This window comes from Thermobia domestica, chromosome 12 (assembly GCF_964235325.1).
Source record: "Thermobia domestica chromosome 12, izTheDome1.hap1.1, whole genome shotgun sequence".
NCBI classification, from domain to species: Eukaryota; Metazoa; Arthropoda; class Insecta; order Zygentoma; family Lepismatidae; genus Thermobia; species Thermobia domestica.
In genome coordinates, this window is record NC_137465.1 from 2,598,473 (window position 1) to 2,623,689 (window position 25,217).

Below are 25,217 nucleotides of genomic sequence, written 5' to 3' on the forward strand. Positions count from 1 at the left end.
TTTTCATAATACTACCTGCACTCGCTCCTTTACCCTAGTGTCGAATCCTTGATATTACATTGGATGAGAAGTAGACTCTTGAACTGAAGAATTCCAGAAGTATTTCTCACAAGAACCTATCTTCTTGAGAATAGATTTCTTCACTAGTCTTTCATGAAATTCACTGCAGTTCTCTGTGAATTCGTACCAGTGACATAGATCTCATTTTTGCAATATGTAAGGAAGATTTTTCACTTGTCTATACGTTTTTCGTGATTTTTAAAAAAAAAAAAAAAAAAAAATCGACAGGAGTGGATGTAACAGGTAGTCACAACACCCTTCCTACTGTTTTCAATACAATATCAAACTTTATATTTTTCTCTTCTTACGAGGAGTAAAGGTACTGGGTTTGTTATTTACTTCTTTCACTTGCATAAAACGGGACAAATACTACTTTTTCCCATCTACTGACGGGACAGGCCCCTAAAACGGAATGTACGGTCACCCTAATGCAAGGGGAAAATGAAGAGAAAAGTGTAAAAACAACGTACAGTTAGTGGATGAGAAGGCGTTTTCCATATATTTTACATTTTAATTGTTTTTTGTAGATCAACTTTATACATGGATGAAATGCATTTCGAAAACCTCTTCCACATTGTTGAAGCAACTACAATCGAAACAAAATGAAAAGAAAAGTTTGAAGCTCTGTAGACTAGTTTTCACAATAATTTCTACCCATTTATATAAGAACAAAAGTGTAAGATTCTTCTCCTTTTGCTTACAAATCTTTATTACCCTTTATAAAAACATTATTACCCTTTCTTTTACTACGTAAGGCTCCTAAGAGAGAAAAGATATATTTTATGTTTGTTTATTTATTTAATATTCTACTGTATATCAATTAGAAGAAACGTGTTAAACCATTTGACGACCGGAAATTACATTCTGTTGTGAACTGTAATGCAATAAACAATAAATATTCAACAACAATGTAGGAGCTGCGTGTATCACAGACAAAATGGTAGCAATAAAATATTTGGTAAGGCTACGTAATTTTTACAACAGTTTCCAGATCTTGTTTATTTTGTAACAAGCAATATAGAATAAAATGGTAGCATTACTTAATAGAGGACCAAGCATGGCGTTCTTCTGACATAATTTGTTTCCGGTTGGTACCGAAGAAATGTACAATATGTGGAATTTATAATGGTTGTTTTGCGTTGACTTATAAACATTATAATGAAAGGAAAAATTGTAATTTTTACTTTTCTTACTTGGAATTCTGATCCCTGAAAATGTCTTCCTCCTTCAAGCTTTCCGCTCTTCCCTGAAACTTTGTTTACAGAAAATAAAAATAACAAAACATAATAAAACCATAAAAGAAATAAAAAGAAACGGACTTATCGGGAGAGAGCAGTGCAGAAAACACCTTCAATAGCTGCTGGTCACACATTAAATGGTGGTGAAGCATCTTGTGAAATAGCGGTCTTAAGTTTTTTTTTTTTTTTTGTTTTTTGTTGTTGTTGTTCAGGCAGAGAAGGTTGCAGCTTATGTTAATGGTTTTGTTGTGGCAACACTATATGTATTCTACTTAGTGCCTCTTATTCCTTATTTAACCAACTTGTCTATGTTAAGTCTTGGATCGTTTGGGAAAATAAGCACATTTTGAAAAACAAGTCTTTTTATTTCATACTTGGCTCCAAGTAAGATGCTTAAGTCTACAATATTATGCTGTGTTTCTTATAATTGTTTTGAAAGCCCTGAAACTGGATCTTCTGCTTTAACATCTCTAAGATTTTCTTCAACCCGTATCTTTAAATTTTTGTTTTGTCATACACACATATAACATCCAGGTAGCTACGATTTATCTCGGAGAATACCAAGTTTTCATTGGGATCGATATAATAACTCTTAAATTGGGTAATATTCTTTTCCAAAGTTTTGAGAGGTGCGCAAACCATACTAAGTAAAAATCTTATGCAATGCCCGAAGCCCGAAGTCAACATGCAGAGCACTTTTTTTTTCTTTTTGTTTCTTTCTTTCTTTCTTTTTTTTTTTCAGTTTCGGTTTCAGGTCTGTTGAAACGTAGATTCCTTTTAGCCTGATTGTGCCAACTTAAACTGGAAATAAGATATCCATTCAGATTCAAAAGGTGATTGATCCCTTTCTTTAAATTAGACTTCAATGAAGAGAGACTTGTTATTTTTAATTTTCCGCGAACAAGGCTTCAGGGGACAGTCGAAAGCTTGAAAATGTAAGATACTTTTCGGAACCAGAATTTCAAGTAAAATGGTTCTTGAAATTCTTGAACGTGTTAGCATTCAGAGAATAAAGAGATGAAGAGTAAGAGAGGTTAAGGAAATGTACTTCATTTAAATAAACGTGAAACATTCACCATCTATAATTCTATACCTTCCAGCAATGATGTAATCAAAAATACGAAAAGTGTCCAATAAGTTATCTACCTAGATAGGAAGGAAATGCAGATAGGCTCACCTGATCATCACTGTTTTTCCTCATAGAGGTCTATGCAGCGTAGTCACTTTGCTGGCAGAAAAAAAGTCTTTGTCATGGCCTGCATATCATTGGGAAACAACCTGTTGGACCTCGTTGTGTGTGGAACTTGTTCGGGGGCGGGGAATCGTGGTGTTTCCATTGCATGGACTCCTGTTTGTTCTCAGGATCCCAACGGTGGATCCAGGTTTCGTCCCCTGTCACCAGTTGAGACAGGAATTTGTTCAAGTTTTTTTCACGTAACACAAACACTCTGCTCACGGACAGTGACTGCGTTGCTCCGACTGATCTGAAATTGCGCAGCGGGATTCCCCACATTGGCCAATGTGTCAGACATCATTGTGCTCTATCCCTCCCTTAACTTATTGGGCACCCTTCGTACAACTTTTTGGAACCTTGCACTTCCGTTATCAATTGAAATGTTATAACTACTAGATTCGTCCATTTCAAAAAGAAGTCAAGAAAAAATGGTCTAATTCACTGCTTTGGATTCACTGTACGTAATAATTATAGTTGAAAACGCAGAAATAACTATGAGAAAAATGAAAAATAAGCTGGTACAAGACACTAAAGACACTAAACATGCAAAAGTTACGTTTATTAGTGAATCTATAGTGAAAAATTTTTTGAGAATAAGAATCAAAAGATGCCGCTTCTTACTCTCTACGCTTACACTGAAACTTTACGCTTTATATATATCTTTTCATACCATAAGTAAGTGTGATTTTAATCTCACTAATATTTTGCAAGGTTTAAACAAAAAAAGATTAACCTGAAAACTTTTAACCTCACTTTAAAAATAGTTTACTTTTTAACCTGCCAAAGATTTTAACCTCAGCATTTACTTCCACGTATGAGATATGTATAATCACCGTTATCCCTGGATATGTTAACAGAATGACTATTAACCAACTGGGCTGAAATAATCGCTCAAGCTGTGTATACGTGCTAATATTACAATCTTATAAAACCCACTAGCGTCACCTTAATATTATTAATAGTCTTGTAGTGTGCCTTGATTTAGAGATAAAAAATCAGAGTGGTAGTCTCAGAATGATTTTTTAAAAATAATAACTGAGACGATATACACTTACCTACGTTGTAAATACATTCTGAACATATCAGATAGTTTAAAACATAACATCCTTAATAACTACTTTACGCAAACCTTGTAATTTTCCCTTGTGATATGTAATAAATGAAATATTCCTTCTGAGATAATCAAATAAAAAAGGAATAGCTAAATACACACAAAGGAGGGACAGTTCAACGAAAATCTTAAAAGTGTGCTAACATTTAGAAACAGCGCGATTATTCTCAAAATTCGCAACGATAATAGGCCAGCAGATAGAAGCACCAAATAGGAGCACCACATGACAGTAAAGAAATAGTATAAAAATGGCAAGATCCAACAAAGAAGAATGGTCTTTAAAAAATGAAGAAAAGATTATCATTTGAAATTGATCGAAGAATAAGAAGTGTAATATGATATAATATGTGCCTATCCTTCCAGCCAAAAAATGGACGGACTAGGATGTGCGAAATTATCTCAGTTTGCGACAATTGCTACTCTTTAAAACATGTTGCGAGTGGCGCACTTTCCTGCTCCACCCTTGTATACCGTTCAGACTTGATACTGCCTATCATCGTTGCAAACTTTCAGCTCATTTGCGACCTGTTTCTAAAATTTACCCCCAATTTTACAGTTTTCATTTGAATCTATCTCGTACAATATGGTTTCAGGTATGCCTTTGCTTAGCCTAGAATTATGTGGAAAGCATTTTTTGTTACCAAAGTTGTCTTACTTGAACACGCGTCATACACATATAGAGCTTTGTAATTATGGTCAGTGACAAAAGCAATCTTACTTCTGTATGTCGCGGATTTTAACACTTATAATTGAAACAGTTATCAAATGCCTTCTAAATAATTGAATCGAATAATTCTATCTTAAGTTTTCACCATTTTTATTTATTTGGCATTTTTCTCATACTAGAAAGATACAATTGACTTTTACCTTTCTTTCGTAATTACTTTTTTTTTTTTTTTTTTTTTTTAAATATTTGGAAGGTAGAAGGGAAACTCAATTTTAAGTCCAAAGTAAGTGAATTCCGATTATACAACAATCCATTGCGTATCAAAATATTGAAGGTTTAGCCTGATTCACATATTTTGATTCATATTTTTCTTCTTTCCTTTGCAAACTTTTCACTTTCTGGACTTTTTATGCTGTACCCCTCATTTTGTTTTGAAAAATATTTAGTATACACAGAACACAGTACGCTGTTCTTTAGCCTTCAGATATAAAGTTTGCTGTAAATATAGCGCTACAAACCTGCAGTAAGCACATTCATTTAAAATTCCTTCAAATGAACATGACAAGTGTAATAAATCTATTACAAACTTACAGTAGCACACTTGTCGCGAGCAAAAGTACACACTCTTCACCCAGTTCGTTCTCAATAACTTTGAAATGAACTGATTAGCCTGAGTACTGTTTTCAGTAACTTACACGAATTACGTACACTGTACATCAAAGAAAACTATAGTAATACACTTGTTCTTCAATAATTGGCAAAACATATGCCCTCTTTCTGCAATAAAGAAAGACGTATAACGACCAGAAAGAATGCATATAAGAATGTGTATGTCTATTGATGACACAGCAAATTGATACTATAGTATGCGCATTATGTGAAAAGAACTGACAAATTACTGTATATATAGTATTAATTTTCAATGTGATCAATAGAGTTATCAGGACACAACACACAATGTAACAAATATATTAACAGTTTATCTTATAAAATAACAAGTACAAATATTGTCTTCCTAGCCAACTCTTGTCTAATCCTGTTATGAGTTTTTGTGTACAATTAAATCGTAATTTTTATACACGCGATTGTGATTCCCCTCAAGAGTTGCCACTGGTGTCAAGTGATAGTTTCCCCTTTCTGACTTTTAATAATGTTAGGGGGAAATGTATTAACATAAATTGATTGGTTTTTCTTACGTTCACCACAAACAGTGTAATTCAATCTTTACTTAGTTTTCTCAACACTTAAAGCTTATCTGAAATGCAATACGCTCTCTCTCCTCCAGCAACACGTGCAACACATTTAGTGATCAAGCTATGCATTTCATCTCTTAAGCATGCAGTACATTTTTGTCATGGAATCTTGTGTAACAACATTGAAAGCATATAAAAAGCTTGTACATCTTTCTTCTTGGTTTGATAAACTTCGTAAAACGTCCACCTGTTCACCATTTTGGACGTAAATTATCACAAGGCACGTGATTAGGATGACACCGCTGACAAAAAGCAGTTTGAAGCGGTGACTGGGACTAGACACAGATGCGCTCGTGTTCTCCACCAACTTCCTCATTGTAACCGGCAATGATCTGAAAAGAAAGAAAGAAAAAAAAAAGTTGTTTAATTGTACTGGATATAAAGGTAAGGGAGATACAATGTCAAAATCGAAACTTAAAAAGTAGAATAAAATCTGTGTGTAGTTCAAGGAAAAAAATTTTCTACGTTGCCAGTTTTTTAACGTACAGATAACAATCACGTCGAACCAAATAACATGGCCCTTTATTATTTTTCAACATAATCTCCAAGGCAGCAGCACAAGCATTTGTCCCATCGTTGCACGAGTTTTTGAAACCCATCTGCAAAAAAATCGAGGTTCAGAGGATGACGAACACTTTTTACAGCTGTCCAAACCTCAAATAATTCTGTAAACGCTTGTCCTGCAGCTGGAACTTCAGTTAAGGAAACAAGTGAAAGTCACTCGGGTCCAAGTCATGCCTGTAGTGGATGTGTGGTAACTTTTTCCATTTAATTTTCAAAGTTTGGTCTGTGTTAGTACTACCGAATGGGGACGAGCATTGCCATTCGGACGAATGACACCAGGCAGAAAGGAGTCCAGGACGTTTATTATGATTACTGTGGATGGCAAAAGATACCAACGTAATAAACAAGCTCGGCAATCGAACTTGGAATCCGTCCAGCGCCCGTGCATTGACAGCTTCGCCAATAACAACCTGAATGCATACAAAGCTATCCTCACACAAACGCTGTTACAAATACAAATTGTGATGTGATCTAAACAAAACTAAGTTCTGTTCCAACCTCATTACAAACAACCGCAAACAACCGCAATAGATCACAATATCAAGAGTTATACTGAAAGCAATATACGTCAGCAATTCGATTTCATTATAAAAAACACAGTATAAAACCTATTATAGGCGAGCTATGCACATAACGAGCACCTAGGAAAATATTGAAGAATTACACACACGGTCTAATTCATTATATATGTCTAAGCTTATTCTACATTTTTACATGACGGTATACATATAGGTTGAAAAAAAAAAAGAAAGAAAATTAAAAAAAAAATGTTTGTATATAATTAAGTAGGAACGGAACGCAGGTTCTTCTAGTTGTTAGCCATTATACACAATGGCATGTCGTTCTTCCCCCTTCTCTTACGAAGCCCTGCCCACGGGCCTAGAACCCAAGCGTAAAAAAGTAACCTCGAAACCTTCATTTCATACAAATTTTTATTCATTTCGTCTGCACATGTACTCTCATTGCTGGAGCATTATCATAAGCAAAGTCTATGAGAGTATGTTATCGCTGCAGGTTCCCACGGATGAGATTCAAACGTGTGTAAAAAAAAAAAAAAAAAAAAAAAAAAAAAAAAAAAAAAAAAAGTCAATTGTAACGTAAAACGAAAGAAAACGCACAAAATAAAATGAATCTTCCAAAAATTGGTTCATAATACAGATCACTATATATTTGCGGCGAATTGCGTTTTTTCACTTTCTCCAGTGTTTGGCAATAACGTGCATCATTGACCGTTTCCCTTTTCTTCAAAAATCTTGTAAGCATTATTCCCTTCGAATGTCAAAAGACAACCACACGAACTTTACCTGCTGATGGTTGAACCTTGAATTTTTACCTTACACGAGACATGGTATATTTTCTTTCCATCGACGTCCGCTTGAATTATTGAGTGTAGCAATGGACGAAACTCTCATCCTGAGACATAATACGGCAGAGAAAGTTGTTCTTTGAGAGAACCAAGCCGCCTTAGATCTATTAATCACGCTCGTGGCGCTATAGCGGTCTAAAGTTCCTTTTCCCCTACAAAGTTCCTACTTCTCTATATATATAGAGAGAGTGGACAATTTATCTGTAACATCTGTGATAACGGAGAAACTAGAAGAGGGAGAAAAGCGAAACTTTGCATGAAGCAACTATAAAGAGAAGGACATCGTTTCGCGTATTAAACAATACCACCCAGTGAACAGTGTTGACAGCCCGCTATAAAGTTATATTTTTTTCAAATGGCACTACGTCAGATTATTACATATTTCAAGTCAACATGTTAAAGGAAAACTTAAAATGAAATGAAATCTTTCAGTTTTACGTCCCACGGTTATGCCGGTTAGGCTAAAGGAGACGGTGATGATGAGAGATGAGTGAATTGGTGGAATGAAGAAAGTGGGAGGAAACGGGAGAACCCCGAGAAAACCCACGAGCACGGTGTTTGTCCACCACAAAGTCCACACGGTGCGAGCTGGGATCGAACCTAAACGAAAACTTAAAATACCACATTTATTATTTAGTGTTACAAAGTAAGAATGTTAAACATCACAAACATCCAAACTCTGGAAGCCTCTATTACACATACAGAATAACGGAAATTGACAAGACAATCCACATCGGAAGTATCCTAGCGTTGGACACTAAGTGTATGGTATGAGTTGTTTTGAATGAATAGCAACAAAGTTACGAGGGCTTGAATTTTTTTTTTTTTTTTTTTTTTGGAAGGCTTTATTTTGAAAACATGCTTTGGTAAGTATCATATATAATTACTTGCGTGGTTTGCAATTGACAAACAAATCATTTTGCCGTTTACAGCACTTCGATGTCTTAAACCGTTCCGGAGATATGATAAACATTGATCAAGTTCGCAACACTGCTGAAAATGGGGTATTTCCAGACAATACTTAAACAGACTGTTGTTTTCCTTCTCTTTTATAGCTTGCAGGCATAACTTTTAGTAGGTGCAATTACAAAAAGTTCTTGCAATTACATGCCAGAAGGATCCGGACAAAAGGGCGAGGACAGAAAGGCCCGAATCAAAACGGCCCGGGCAGAAATGGTCCCACGGCCAGAAAGCCTGAAATCAAAGCAGAAGTGGAAATCAGGGATGCACGAGGAGATAGGGCCTAGTGTCTCCTTAATAAGTTGAAGTTTTTGTCCAACAGAAGGAAGTAAAAACAAAAAGGATTACGATTAAATTGTGGAAAAAAGAAGTGATATTGGATTACAGTTAGGATATGCAACTAATGCTTAATTCTATAATACAATCATAATTCTTTCTATTTTACTGTAAACAGAAACTTCTTGATTTAAATATCTCAGAAATCAACTGCTGATTCCACGAATGCAAAAGTTTTTAAAGACTTGGATTTTCCTGGAGAGCTTCAATACATATTTCTCATTTTCCTAGTTTTATGCATGGCACAAAATTTGTATCCTTTTCACACATTTCTAATAAAGTTAGTGACATGACGTGTAAAATGGTCGCTGGAAGAAGTGTAAAATAAATACATGTTCAACATATAAGTCTGCAGAAAATGCGTTCCAATAGTAATATTTCGTTTCTCTGTTTTTCTAATGAATAAGCGAAGGCTTATTACAGTGATAAGTTGACCCGAATATTACAGACGCTAGTTAAATTTTCATAACTGTATTTGCTTTCTTTTCAATTAATTAATTTACTGAAATTCAGACATTACGTCTCAATATCTACAGCTCAACTCATACATCTGTCCTTGATCTTAATTTCTTTAGATTCTTGTCGAACAAGGAAGCTTCTTATTATATCAAACCTTACTGCATCTTTTGTATAAATATTTCGATTTAATTTCTTTAATATTTTGGCTGAATGAGGGTAGCCTACTTTCAAGAAAACTTTATCCTAAACTATGCTTACTTGAATTTCTTCCGAAGCTTTCGTGCTATCCAAAGACAAATTGAGCTGATGATACGTACTGGAAAAACTACAATCGGTGAAAGAAAATCAAAACAGGTAATCACAAAACTGATCGTGCATTATTTCATTTAAACCAAAAACGTGCAAATAAAATATGAGTCAATTACTAAAAGACCTACCTATGATTCATTTAACCTAGGATAATGCCATTTAAATTCTGATTCCTCAATGCTTTTATGGTATTTCTTCTATAATTTAAGGTATACATAGTTATATTGTAACTTGACATTAATCTACAGCCTGATTATATATGATTCATCGGGTTTTAAAGTGAAATATGAAAACTATTAATACAATATATTTATGCTAATGATGAAACGAAAGAAGACATTGGAAAATTTAATTTCTCATATTCGTAATCTTGGTTGTGGTGACAGATGGCAGCACAAGTCTAGTTTCCAAAATGGAGTCTATGCAGCAGAAATCATTTTGTGCTTTGGAATATGAGAAGTGTTTTCCCGTGTATTCCGTAGATGGTTTGCACCTGCACCGCCAGATCATCAAAGCATTCTGACAAGTGAGATGGTATTGACGGTTTAAGCACACGTAAAGATAACAGCGTTTCTGATCAAACAGTGGCGAGTTAGGGTGAGTTTTGTACGTACCTCACAGAAGTCAACACAACACTTGACATTCTGCAACCAACTGTGTGGAAGATTTTGGGAATTCGTTTGCGACTGACACCGTACCGCATACAAACATTCCAAATGTTTTAACCGGACAATCTTGTCAAATGATATGAATTTTGTAATTCTATGAAGAATGTTATGGAGGACGATGGTCTTCTTGCCTTCTATTGTTTAGTGACAAGGCAATATTTCATTTGGGTGGTAACGTTAATCACCAGAATGTACGTATCTGGAGTACTGAACAACTACACATTACAGTGTAACATGAAGAACGAGATTTTCCAAAAGTAAATGTGTTTGCCGCAGTGTCTAAATAAAAGGTGTACGGTCTGCTTTCTTCGCGGATAAAACTGTAAGAGGTATGTCATTTCTTGGTACTACAACGATAATGTATATTTTGTATGTACTTCTAAATATTGTTTCTATTTATGGGCAAAAGTGCTATTTAAAAGAGCACAAGCGGTTAAGAAGAAGAAGAAGAATATATATATGTATATATAAAGAAATAATTTTAAATATTTTGTACTATATCGATATATTTCTTGTTTTCGTTGCTATGACAACTTGTTTATCTTGTTGTTAAGGTAACTAGAAAAATAAAGAACGAAGAACCACATTGTTAGAATTGGATGTATATTATTTTAATGTGACAAATACGGTATATATTGAAAAATATATATCCAAAAGTGCATAACTGTGTTGTGTGATTCATTGTAATCTTGTGTACTTTATAAATATTCATTATATTTGGAACCAGGGAATGTAACGGAAGAATTAACGTTACAGTACTGCTGCGGATGTTTCCACAAGTGAAAGAAGAGTCCAGTAACTTTATATTCCAACTTGGTGGGGCAACCTAAACGAAGAACTCCCAGGACATGTGTTGAAAATGATTTAGCTCATTTGTCATGGTTTCCTAGATTTTGAGATATGACCGTTTGTAATTTCTTTCTCTGGTGCACGTAAAAGACATAGTGTATGTGTCTCCACTACCAACAATTTTGAGTAAGCTCCAAGATCACTATACAGCTGCATTTACGACCATTATTAGAGTTATGCTGAGAGCATGTGGGTTGAACTTACCGCACAGTTGTGTGTTCTTTGACGAAGGGAAGCCACGTGGAACACTTGGAACAGTATGTATGAAACTCGGAGAGTTTCTGTTTATTTTAATATATCATTCGTTATTGACTATGCTAGAAACTTTTTAATGTAGCCTTTCCAACTCGATTAATCATTAAAAATCTCTCTGTAAATCACAACTTAGGATAGGATAAGATCATTTTGTAAATTTGAGGGCAACTTTCAGAATGCATCAACATCACATCATCAATGCTTGCAAGTACCATGCAATTTCCTCTCTTTCCTTCCCCACAAAGAAAATCTAACTTAAAAGCTCTGAATATGCCTTTGTTGGACTGATTTTCAAACACTAACGTTCTAAAGTCTATTTTACTTACTTGAAATTCTAATTCCTGAAAGTATCTTACACTTCCAAGTTTTCGGGTCTTCTGTGAAGCCTTGTTCACAGAGAATAAGGATACAAGAAAAAGTAATAACAATGACAATCTTCACTACAGGAACATACAATCTGAGCCCACCATTTCACGACCAGCTGCACTACCATTTAACGTGTGATCAGCAACAATCGACAAAGTGTTTTTATTCAGTGCTTTGTCCCGGTGAGTCCGTTTCTTTTTATTTCTTTGATGTTTTTATTACTTTTTTTCTATCTTGTTCCGTGTGAATAAGGTTTCACGGAAGACCCGAAAGCCTGGAAGTAGAAGATATTTTTAGGTATCAGAGGTTCAAGTAAGTAATATCACTGTTAAAATTGCTGAACGTTAGCATATTTTCCGAAATCTATTTAATTTAATTAACTTAATGCAATTTTGAAAAAAAAAAAAAAAAAAAAAAAAATCCAAAGCAACATTAGAAATCAAGTAAACCGAAAATAAAACTAAGGATGCTCGGGATACTGCGGGAAAATACACGGCTCATAGACATTGCAAGACGGAACATAAGGTAATAGGATCCTACCCATTAGTAACCTTAACGTAAAAAGCACGGTTTAACGGTTTAATAGTGGAAGGAGGATTTAAGCTTCGATCGATTTTTAACGCAATTTTACAAAAATACGAAAGTTCTCGTCACTCTGATTTTCAACCCAATATAGAAATATAAAATAAATTTCAAATAATAATAATAGTGTAAATATAACAATTATTAGCACTGGTACTAATCTATTTTTATATTCGTTTATTATTTCACTAGGGACAGTTTCAGGTTTCAGAGCATTTTGGAAGTTAAATTTTCTCCGGTTTAGTACCGCCTACCGTTATTTACAACATTCATTTTTGTTAGTCATTCATCTTTCTTAGCTTTGAGGGACATTAAGTTAAAGATTTCGTTTTATTTCTGTTTTAAATCATGGGCGCTATTCCTTATCAGCGATTATCCTAAGTATAATTCAGAGTTTTTTCCAGAGAGTGACCGGAGGGTACTACCCCCTACACTTTGAGATTTACCTCCTCAGAAAATGGTTACATCCGAGGATAAAAGTACACATATATTTTCTAAAATAAGAATGGATAATTCGCATGTAAATTCTGAAATCTGTAAACAATATATACTACATATTTGTATTTGGACCCTTTATAATCATTAGTTTTATCCATTTCGTTGCCAACAGTTCTCTGTTATATTCGTTCCGAGAAGAACGAACAAAATACTTTCGCGTTTTTGCGTTCATTCGCCTTTACTTGCCCAAATCCACTGTTTATCTTTTTGTGGTTTGATGTGCAGAATGTCCTAGTTTTTAATTCTCAGAAAAAGAACTCGGAATTGCATGCTTTTCATGCTGAACTTGAAATGAGCCTATTCAACAACGCATTGTCTCCTGACTGTCTCGGTATACTATTCGGTTTGTTGGACGCAGGGGCGGATCCAGGACCGACTTCTTTGGGAAGGGGGGGGGGAAGGATTATCATACTGCTACTTTTAAGGATTCCAAACTTTGGGATGGGTTTTATTTATATATATAAAATAAGAAAGTTTCCTCTTCTGGGGGGGGGGGGGCAATCACCCCGATCTCCCCCCTGGATCCGCCCCTGGCTGGACGTGTACGGAGTTTGTGACGTTGAACGCATGAATTTAGTTTATCCATGTATTGTGTTGCTTAGGTGAGTTTCCAAACAGATGTCAAGCCATCTTCAAAAAGAAAAAAATGTTTTGCACAGTATTAAAAAAAGACGCTAAAAGATCCTGCATTGAACATTCCAGAATTGACAGATGTTAAGTTGGCTGTGATTATAGTACCATTTCTGTCATTAAGAAACGTTATGGGTCAATAATGATAGCTTGTGAGGATTTCCATCAGGATGGTGCAGATCTACTTTCATTGGCTGGTGGAGTTCTTGAAATGCAAAAGTCTCTTTTCTTTTAACCCTATGCTTAATGATGGGAGATACTTGATGTTTAATTTCAGTTCAATGAATCGAATACTAACACCACTAAGCAATCACTGGACCACTCCATTAGACTTTCTATTGAAGGAGAAGATATGCCAACAGAAGAATTTTTAATTCAGATTCTTCAATGGTATGCATCCATAGGACAAAGAAAGATCCGTTTGGTTTTAAATAAATAATTTCTTTGCAACGGTTATTACACCATGATTTAATATGTATTATACGTAAAATAATAAGTATTTTTATTGCATTTAATTCTTTGGTATATAAATCGTCTGATAGTAAATTTAATACGATTAGACATTTGCAATAAAATGCAGATAATGATATAAGTTCGTGATAGGTGCAAATAGTTTTGTGATTTATTACACTAATTCGAATTACTGTAAAGAAGCACTATTTCGAAAGCTTTATATATAAGGCTAGGCCATTTTTTTTAATGTCTGCTGTTCATTCAGAGAAATCCCGAGTAAATCATAAAAAAATAAATAAAAAATAAAAAATCATGGTATATATATATATATATATATATATATATATATACATAGGCTTGGTTTAGATGTGTTTGCATTATAAGATTTATTATTTACTTTATAAAGATTTATTTAATAATCACTTGAACATCTGCGCATCTTCTTCGTTATTTAAAATAAGGAGAAACAAAACAATAAAAGGTGTAGCTTTTTAAAAATCTTTTATTATTTTATGGAGTAGCCATAGAATAAAACTCTTTTGTCAACTTCATTATTTTAAAACAATAACATCAATATTTAGGATTTGGAATCAATATTTAGGACTTTGTTTTGGAGACTATGACCATGAAACGTGCTTATATGGTACATTGTTAGACCATAGCAAACTACTAATTATGCATTCAATGAGTAAGTTGAAATATATGTAATTAGATCTGTAAAACGGCCTTGTATTAAAAGTTTTGCAATATCCAATCAAATACGTCAACTAGAGAATGACATACGTTCTAACTCAGTTTATCTTTCAAATAAAACATAAACACTTAATATTAGAAATAGGTACTGGCTGCTGAAGGGGGTAAAATGGTACGAAGATATAAAGAGAGAAGGGATGTGACTTCAGAGAGTTTGGTGCAAGTGTTCCCAATTGTCAGTTTTGTACTTTACCTTGTATCGTAGACGAAGTTCCATTGTCTGGCTGAACGATGAGCCGATGCACGTCGGTCGGTAAACTAGTTCTCCTTGGTCGGTTGTTTTGTTCTAGGAAGATCTTCCGAGTCTTGCCTTAGATCTTCCCCAACTCCACATATATAAAACTGAAGCTAGTTGTAACACCTGCCACGACTATGACGAAGATAGATCTTATCTCAGGTGTTCTGAACGAAGGTTGTGGACCTCAACTTATACGGTCCTCACTCGGTCACATCGAACCGGGAAAAATTTGAATGTAGAAGAAAAACGAAGTAGAAAATCTTGACTGTAGGCAAGAAACACGGAAGATGTAAGTTTGAGAATGTTTGTCTTCCTCTAACAAAACAATTAGAAAGTTTATTCTTGTTTACCAGCAATCAATGGCACATTTTACGAACTGTCACATGGATAAGCAAATACAAGTCCCATAGGGCAATGATAGGAAAGGATGAGGAATATTTGTAAAAGTAAAGTTTACGGAAAGTGGTTGAGAAGGAAGCCTGCATAAAGTACCTGAGTTCATTGTAAAGAGGAAGAAATAAATAAAAGTTGACTTAAGTTAATTTTAGAAGGATCTCACGCTCTATAGGCTTTGTACCTACACCTCTTGAGTGATTTTGGTTATTTCCCCTCCACGCATCCGAGAATAAACCCCCAGAAAGATTTTTCTGAAAGAAACCCTGGTATAAGCCATTAGTAAGACATTGTGTCAGCTATCAGGGTTACAACAATATTACCACACTTTCACACCTTTGTTACCCGCCTAACGTTAAGATCTCTGGACAAGAGTCTCGCTACTAATAGTACCTGACTCCACATCCTCCAAAGTTAAAAGATGAAATATAAGTTTAAAGCTTATAACGATAATACGTATGTTACTACGGACAATGGCCCGTAACGTATGATACCATTTTCTTTTATGGCCACATCTGCCTATTTACGTTATTTTGTTTGGTCCAGACATGAATATGTAGGCTTTATACAATTTATTTAGAACATCAAAAGGTACGCCATTGTGAATGAGTGTATATTCGTTTAAAATGAAGATATTTTGTAAAAATTAAGAAGGTAAATGTTAAAAGTATTTTCGAAAAATACATAAATTCGCATATATCGTACTCTGTGTCATCTCATTTTGAACAGTTAATTAGTGAATTACGTTTAAGTAATTCTTTATTATATTAAAACGAACTTACGGTAAATATATAACGAAATGTAAACTGAACATGAACGACAAAATAAAGTTGTAAGCTTTTAAATAGAAAATATAATTTCGTTGAGATTCTGCGCTTTAACCTGTCTTGTCCCAGTTTTCATCACAACTCTCGATTTTATTTATTTATTTATTTACTTATTTAATAAATCACTGATATGAAGATGTGGGAAGATTCACGCACGAAATTATTGTTATTAAGTGAAATTTTTTTATCCCACTACATGAACTCTGGGTACTGTTCACTTGTCTTTCAGGTATGTTTTCATTTTTAATTTACGGAATATTTATTATACTTTTAATTCTACTTGCATTTAAATCACTTAATTTCAATAATCCAGTATCTGATATATTATTATCTTTGTCAATAAAATTTATTATCTTACTTAAGATATTCTTTGTTTCTCTTTGCTTCTTTGTGGACAAGTGGATAACGTGAATTCTTGTTGTGCGCATGATTCCGGATGCAATTTCCGGTAGGAAATGCTTCTCTCAGATACAAACTCGAATGAAGGTTTGGATTTCATTTTAAGTTATAGGTCCCGGCTCATATAGACTAAGCTCCTACGAAACGTTAAAGTCCAATCAACTCATCAAATACTTTGGTTCTTCGGATCTTTTGTGCAAACAAACACTTGTAACATTTGGATCTCCCTCGTGGCTATTTGGTTAGCGTACGCATGTTTGGTGCGGAGATTTGGGTTCGCTCCTCGGTGGGAGCCCATGTGGTTCAGATCCCACGTTAAACTACAGGTCCACGTCTTATACAGCCTCACTGCTGTAAAGACGCTAAACTCTAATCAACCAACTTGTAACATTTCAATAGTGAGTTTACATTTTATTTAAGAGTTTTGTAGTTGATCTTACCAATTTTTTAAAGTTTCTTGTACGGAAACGTTTCCTGCATACAACTACCTTTCAAAAATTGCTTTAATCCAGATATCACATACCTTAGGTAGGCGCCATCTTGAATAATAATAACAAACAAGAAGGAAAATGGAGAAGACGGAATTTCAAATATTTAATGTCATGAATTGTTTAATGAAGTGTGGCTTTTTAGTTGTATTCTTGAATATTTTGATAATGCTATTTCTCGAGAATTACAGAAAGCACAGTGACTTTGTGGAAGAATGTTCACTTGTTCTGTGGAATGTCGTTCGTTCGACCCCACACCATATAAGCTTCATACTGGACGAAGTTCATGGATTCTCTCATACTTCTACAATTTTGTGAATTCTTTAATTTTCAGTCAAATACATGTGTTATCAATAGAGACAAGTTGTTGGACAAACTGTTATATTTTGCTATTTTTACGAAAAGCAGCGAATAAATGCCATTTATTGAGATTATTGGCCATATTTGACATTTTATTATTATTATTATTATTAATTTTTTTCACCTTCCTAACGGAAATACAAGTCTCATTGTTTACCGCTATGCTGTAATGTAGGTCACCAGGGTTTGGGTACAAAACCTCGCGGCCAGAACCTCGCGGACCAAAACCTCGCCTCCCAAAACCTCGCGGCCCAAAATCTCGCCGGGCCGAAACCTCGCCGGGCCAAAACGTCGCGAGCCAAAATCTTGCGGGGCCAAAACCTCGCCTGGCTAAAACCTTGCCACCCAAAACCTCGCGGGCTAAAATCTCGCCGGGCCAAAACCTCGCGCCCCAAAATATCGCCATACCCAAAATTTCAAATACTCGAACGGTTTCGAGTAACCGAAGACAACTCGATAAATTTTCACTCCTGAAGTTCGATAGGTTTTCAGCCTTATCGAACACCCCTAGTCCTAGGCCGAACGTGTGCCAGCTCCAATGGCAGGCTCTCGGGTTCAACTGACCTCGAGTCCCCAGTTATTGAAAACAACTAAAAATAAGCACCATATTGCGTCAATATGTAATACTATTTATTTAAATGAAAATTACTGTATATTTGAACTTTTTTAAATCGGGGAAAAGGGGGATTAATTCGCCCTTAGTTGGAGGGTAAATTCATCGTTTATTCTTGACTGATTTTAATCAAAGCTGTGAGAACTGTGCCAACTTTCAAATAATATATACTTAAAATTTTAACAAAAATCTAATAATATTTATGAAAGTATGAAATAATATATGAGTTTTTACGACGTCCCTTGATTATGTCCTGTAGGTTAAAGGAGACGTAGATGACCAGGATGAAGGAAATGACCGAATAAAGAAAGTGGGAGGAAACGGGAATAACCCAAGAAACCCCACAAACACGATGTTTTGTATCTTCTTCTTCTTCTTCTTCTTCTTCTTCTTCTTCTTCTTCTTATTATTATTATTATTATTATTATTATTATTATTATTATTATTATTATTATTATTACTTGTGATGTGGAATTGCATATTAAGAAACTCATTGGGTAAATTTTAAAGAAAAGTTTCATTCCGCAAGGTTTTGACCAAGCGAAATTTTGGTTCGCGAGGTTTTGACAGGCGAGATTTTGGGAACGCGAGGTTTTGGCCCGGCGAGATTTTGTCCCGCGAGGTTTTGGCCACGCGAAGTTTTGGCCCGGCGAGATTTTGTCCCGCGAGGTTTTGGGCGGCGAGGTTTTGGCCACGCGAGATTTTGGGCGGCGAGGTTTTGGCCACGCGAGATTTTGGGTGGCGATGTTTCGGCCGCGAGATTTTGTCCGTATCCCAGGTCACCAGTGAAATATGGAATTTAACGGTCCTCACCGGAAGAAAGGATCATTGTTCACGAATCAAATACATGGAAAGCATGGTTGATGATGCTATGAATCTAAGGTTGTAATATGCTTCTAATATGTTCCTGACATCGGTAGAAGTTGAACGATCGTTTTCAAGCCTCAAATACATCTTGATGGACAGATGACATAACTTGCGTGTGGACAAACAGAATAAAATGCTTTCAATATCGTGCAATCAGAAGTGAACTATGTGTTCTATGGCATCAATGTTTTATCAAATGTGCCAAAGTAGATTTTATCTGTTACGCTATATGTATATAGGCTTTGGTCACCATATTCATTAGTATATTTTCTTTGAAGCTTTATGTTTATGGTACTAGTATTTCTATGATTCGTAATTTTCTTTTTCTTTCTTCATTTTCATGTGTTCTGGTTATCGATACTTTCAAACTACCCTTCATTAGTGCTATTTAAATCTTTAATGAAGATTAACACATTTAAAATATGAATAAATACTACAGTTACTTATAGAACGTAAGAAACATTTATTTAAATTAATTCTGTTATTAGGTTACTATATAGGTTGATTTATTTATATTAAGCCGAATTCGAACGTACCATTTACGTAGGAAATGCTACTGTTTCCACTCCGGTTGTGTTCCATTTGGAGGCCACCTCTACTGCCTACTACCCAGTACCGAAGGAGACTGCGTTGCAGCTGGACTACGGGTATTGCATCCCACTCCTCTTTACAAGCTTTCCACAGGCCGGAGACAGTGAGGACTCGACGCTGGGACAGGTGCCGCTTGAGGAGTCCAAAGGCACAATAGTCTCCATAGAGCTCTTGACAGGGATGTCAGAGAAGGAAATTGCCGAAATTCTAGGATGTCTGAGAAGGAAATTGCCGAAATTCTAGGATACCTGAGAAGGAAATTGCCGAAATTCTAGGGTGCTTGACAAGGAAATTGCCGAAATTCGGCGATGTCTCAGAAGAAAATTGCCGAAATTCTAGGATGCCTGACAAGGAAATTGCCGAAATTCGAGGATGTCTGAGAAGGAAATTGCCGAAATTCTAGTTTTCTGTTTCATACTACGATAGAATTTCAGCGACGTTTTCGCCATGTGTCTGGATGCCTTGTGTTGGTGCAGTTTAACCTGGTTCACGTCTTATCCGTATAATGCTGGAATTTTATGCTGGCACATTTCAGTCAGGACATGAGTCTGGTGTATTGATTTTGACGTTTCGCTCCGCCTCTCGGAAACGCAGTTTGCCCCTGTAAGAGAAACCGACCACAATCATGAACCCTTTTGGGACACACTCTGCGCACTGGCGGAAGAACGTGCTTTCTCTCTTGGCATCAAAAAGTCTGTATGTAACGGCACATGTGTGAGGTAAGTCCATGCCTCATCAATGATTAACAACAAACTTTCACCGATCCCGCGAGATGAAGTTCATACAGCCTCCTGGACTTCCTTTTTCGCTCAGCCACATGACACAGTTTCAGAGTGTAAACATTGTTCTTATGAACGACCATGTGGCGCAAATCCATGTGAATGGCGCGGTTGATTGTCACCTGCGATGTGCGGGATTTGCTGGCCATCGCACGGTGTGTGTGGGATTTTCGGAGATCAGTATATGTCGAACCAAACGCGAAGTCCTCTTCATGGGAGGTCGGTTTCTAGCTGCTTGCGTCAGTATGGTGGGCCCAGGACTCTGTGCCACACATTTCGTATACGATTTACTGTCACTCCTACACGAATATTACGCACTTGACACATTTCTACAATGCATGATGTCGTGAACTTAGGGCTGTTGCTTGCCTCATGGCAATCTCATGGCGATGGGTTGCGCATGCGCAGTACACTTGCACACTGACTTCGGCTCAATATAAATGAATTAACCTCTGCACCTTCATTTTTAATAAGTGATTGCGTCTACGACACTGAAGACTCGAAGACTCCGAAATCTTATGTTATTAATTAGCCTGTTAAGACATTCCACATGAACTTGACGAAACAAATAATTCAATATATCTTTCACATGATTGAATAAACCTTGTTCTATTGACAAAGGGTAACCAGATTGTTATCCGAAATACTTAGAAAGGCAATTCTTTGACTATTATTCGGAACATAAAGGTTAGTAACTTTTTGAAGACTTTCACATGTTTTAACTATTGATTTCAAACTGGACAATGACTCTTTTACACATCTAGGACTCTCGAAGAACTAAATTTATCTACAGTTTTCAAAATTTTGTCAGCTTTATAAACTCAATTACTGTTTTTTTTTTTTTTTTTCATTAATGTTACATTTTACCTCATACATCTATGTAGGTATGTATATATTCTAAGAATAATACATAAAAATGTAAGAATAATAAAGCAAATAAAGCGTAAAGGATGTTACTTTAGCACATCAAGCTCAACACAAGTTGAAAACAGAGAAGAAATGAAACAAATACAACCTATCAAAAGCAATAAAGAGATTGGTTTCCTCATTAGTTTTTTTAAATGTATTAAAATTACAGAGAAAAGATATTGCATAACAGTTCACGACAAGTATGAAGTTTCGTATCTTTTGTTTCGAATTATAGGTACTTTTTATTATTAACTACGGTTTGTCTTTATGAGAATTTGGCCCTCTTCGTATTTAGTTTCACTTCTCAACTTATTCTGAACCATCTTTACGATAAAAGAAGACGACCAATGTAGGACCGGAATTAACAGAGTAGCGTCCCTGGGTCCACATAAAAAGTTTTGTTTCTCCTCGTTTCCAAGACGTCCACAAAGTTGGGCGAGGAGATGTTTCTTCTAAACGTGGAATTTACTTTTTTTTTCTTTTCTTTTTTTTTTTTTTCGTTTTTACACTAAAGTTCTTGAACTTTTAAAAGGAAATAATTAAAAATAAGAAAATAAATCCTATGTTTTAGGCGCCCTGTGGTGAGGAACTGCGCGCACAACCATAAATTCGGCTCCAATTATTATTTTCCAATTATTGTTTAATTTTAATCAATTTGTGTTCTCCATTTATAACGTTATTGGTGAAAAGAAGGCAGAAGACAAGAGTTATCGTCATAAATAACACTTCAATAGAACAGGTTAATTTTTTTCAATGTATGTAGTAAAGTTTTCATTGCCATTAAACTAGAATTGCGTACAGATAAATAGTTGTAAAAACTAATACACTTTTGTACTGCAACACATAGTTTTTGGGAGTTAGTAACACTGAATATTCGCGTACTGGGCCTCTCCTGTATTAGTGGTTGAGTGATAGAGAGCAACGCGAGACGGTGTAGTACGGGTTCATGTGTGTGATGTAAAAGGAGAGATGTTTCTGATTTTCAAATAAGAATAAATTGGTTGTGTGTGATTAAAAATGAAATGAAATCTTTAAGTTTTACGTCCCACGGTTATGCCGATTAGGCTAAAGGAGACGGTGATAATGAGAAATGAATGAAATGGTGGAATGAAGAAAGTGGGAGGAAACGGGAGAACCCTGAGAAAACTCACGAACACGGTGTTCGTCCACCACAAAGCCCACTCGGTGCGAGCGGGATCGAACCAGGGACCTCAAGCAGAGGAGGTAAACGCTCTACCAGTGAGCCACCGCGCCCTCTTGTGTGTGATTAGTTGGAACAAATATATTGAAGACATAACAAGAGAAGACTACTGAAGACATAACCAATGAAGACAAATATTAAACGTAAACCACACCTAGATGATAGAGATAGCTAAACATTGACTCGTAGATTTAATGTAGAGCAATTGACTTAAAGACTTAATAAAAATCTGGAACGACCTCTTTCAATGATCACAGGTTCATGCACAGCGGACGCCTAAAGAAGCATATACTCCGGTCTACCAACTTCCTATGTTAAACAAGGCGACGGCTTGGGCTGGTGTGAGCTCAATTTCATAGTATTGAGTTGAGCTGATTTTGAGTTTAACGTCCCTTTCAGCAGCGAGGCTGTATGAGACGGGACCTACTGATTAACGTGGAATCCGAACTACATGAGCTCCCGCCGGGAATCGAATCATAGTATTCCGTTGGTCCTATTCTGATCCTTAAAAGAATTACTTCCAGTGGTTGCGTAGACACCTAAGGTGGCCAAATGTTGTTTCCTAACAACGACACAGTCTTTCTAGATGGCCACGTGCCAATACACATCTATTCACGAGTGGTTTGAAGGACACCAGAGTAGAATTCAATACCTACTCGGCCCGTTCAAACCCTCGACTTCACCACCCTTGAACATCTATGTAGTTTTAGAGTATCGAGTACGGCATAGAATTTCTAACGCAACGAGACATACAATGCATGAAAGATGATCCACTGTTGCTCTGGAAACGAATAATTTGCGTCAATTCCGTGATGAACACAAGTTGTATTACAGCCTAAAGATGATCCAGAGTCCCAATAATCAGGTAGATGTATTTTTTTGTTAAGGTTTCCATTATTTCGATAATTATCTAAAGTATCTGTTGCGCCCGCTGTACATTATAAGTTAAAATCTGCTCAATTAAAAGCTTTTTACATTTAACAAATTTATTTATTTTAAGATTATCCACCAGTCAACTTGCGGTTATAAATTATTAATGCCCAAACCTACATGTGGTTACTGTTTATTATTTTAATAATAAACTGGAAAGCATGTTCGTATTCAACATTATAATTACCCATTTCATATAATTAAATTGAAGTAATATAGCTTTCTAAGTTGCTATTACATCGGCAAATTGTCAGCACGCTAGCGACATCTATTAGCGTCAGGCAGACAAGTGATAATGTAGGTACCGACCTCTACTAGCGTGACTGTCTACTATTAGGTATTAGCGTGACGCATTCACACGTTTGCAACTTATACATAGGCCATATCATATTTGTGTCGTTTAAGTCCTATTTAGCTATTATAAAGAGACAAACTAAGGGTTTCAAATAACTTTGAGTAATGTTCTTCCACTCGGATTTCATACGCATAGAAAGTACGCATAGCCATTTCAGTCTCGGAAGCACTTTAGTTATTCTGAGGAAATGTAAAGAAACGATGAGAGTAAAATCCTTCGTAAGTTATAAAGACATCTACATAGAGTAGTATGGGCTGTGAAAATAAGAGCATTATTTTTTATTTTTTATTTTTTTTAAAAAAGCAGTTTCAGTTCAAGTTTGACTAAGAACATAAATGGAACATGATTAGTAGGGTTAGGCAGAATTTCCTTTGATTACAGCAAAGTGTTCAGTGTTACACAGCCAATTATTAGTAAAGTGTCTTACCTTGGTGGTTGTGGCCAATCAAAGGAAGCTTTGTGAGTACCACCGAACCGTGAAGTCCACACTGCAGTCACTGAAGTCACCGAAGTCGATCTTCTTCGATCTAGTATATAATGATTTTTCTATACAGTTTGTAAATTCATGTTCAAATGTGGATTTCCTCGGTTTATCTTCTCTCTACGTACCGATTTTCTTTGGAGATGTACCGACTTTAATACAGTTTTGTCGATCTGATTACGAAGGCAGAAAATACAGTACTCTAATCTGTTTATTCTTCAAAAACATATTAATAACTAGAGATGCAAAAAAGCCGGCTTTTTTGAATCGATGGTTTTTTGCACATAAAAGCCGGCTTTTTTGGGGAAAAAACGAGAATTTTGGAAATTTTGGCTTTTTTCATTTTCATGATTTTTCTATTTGAATAGCTTTCTTATAGTATACTTTAAAGTTAAATAAGATTTCATGACCTAAATACCATATTTCGCTCTGGAATTCACCATCATGATGGATGGAACACATGTTTTATGAATTAAAGTAAACATACAGTACATAGTATTTGAGGGCAATTGTAGAGGTTATTTAACTTTATTTTAACTTCTGAGTTATCGACATTTTTTTCTTCTCTACGTCATTTCTTTTTAGTCATCCGTGTTTCATTTCTTAGAGATTAGTAGGCCTACTCTAGCTTCTAGCACATAAGTTAAACTTATATTTTTCAATATATCCGTCAGAGCGTACGTTTGTCAGTATATCTGTCAGAGCGTACTTCCACATTCTTGTTATACTGTAGCTATGCAATGATTTAGCAATAATCTTCCGGATACAACCTTGAATACAGTTTTATAAAAATAATCAGCGTATTCAGAAAAGTATTTTGGGAGGTGTTTCTCTGCTTAATGTTTGGTTTTTCTAAAATTTCCTAATTTTTATTTGGGAGGAGCTTGAAGTTTATGAGTATAGGCATAACTAATATTTTGTTTTGTTTGTATCCAGCAATAATCTTTCGGCTAAAACCTTGAAGACCATTTTATACTGATAATCAGTGGCGGATTTAGAAAAGTATTTTGGGAGGGTTTTTCCATATTAATGTTTAGTTTTTCTAAAAATACCTAATTTTTATTTGAGGAGAGCTTGAAGTTTATGAGTAAAGGCATAACAAATATTTCGATTGTTTTAGAAATTCCGTAATTTCGAGGTACATGCTTCAATCTGTGACATCCCAACGCTAACCC

At 35.5% G+C, this 25,217-nt stretch overlaps 1 protein-coding gene across 6 annotated transcripts in view; it reads right to left on the minus strand.

Annotated features, from left to right (window-relative positions):
- Positions 1-255: 255 nt before the first annotated feature.
- Positions 256-25,217, minus strand: part of Aduk (unc-51 like kinase 3 homolog Aduk) — a 92,261-nt gene continuing 67,299 nt past the window's right edge. For 4 of the 6 annotated variants that reach the window (XM_081733381.1, XM_081733382.1, XM_081733383.1 and 1 more), the window contains 2 exons: positions 23,989-24,088; positions 256-5,895 (listed from right to left, as the gene is read on the minus strand). In XM_081733381.1, the coding sequence (XP_081589507.1) occupies positions 5,634-5,895; positions 23,989-24,088 (362 nt within the window). In that variant the 3' untranslated portion in view covers positions 256-5,633. Of the gene's footprint in view, positions 5,896-9,476; positions 9,574-23,988; positions 24,089-25,217 lie in introns of those variants that run through there. The other 2 variants (XM_081733384.1, XM_081733386.1) reach the window with 2 other exon arrangements.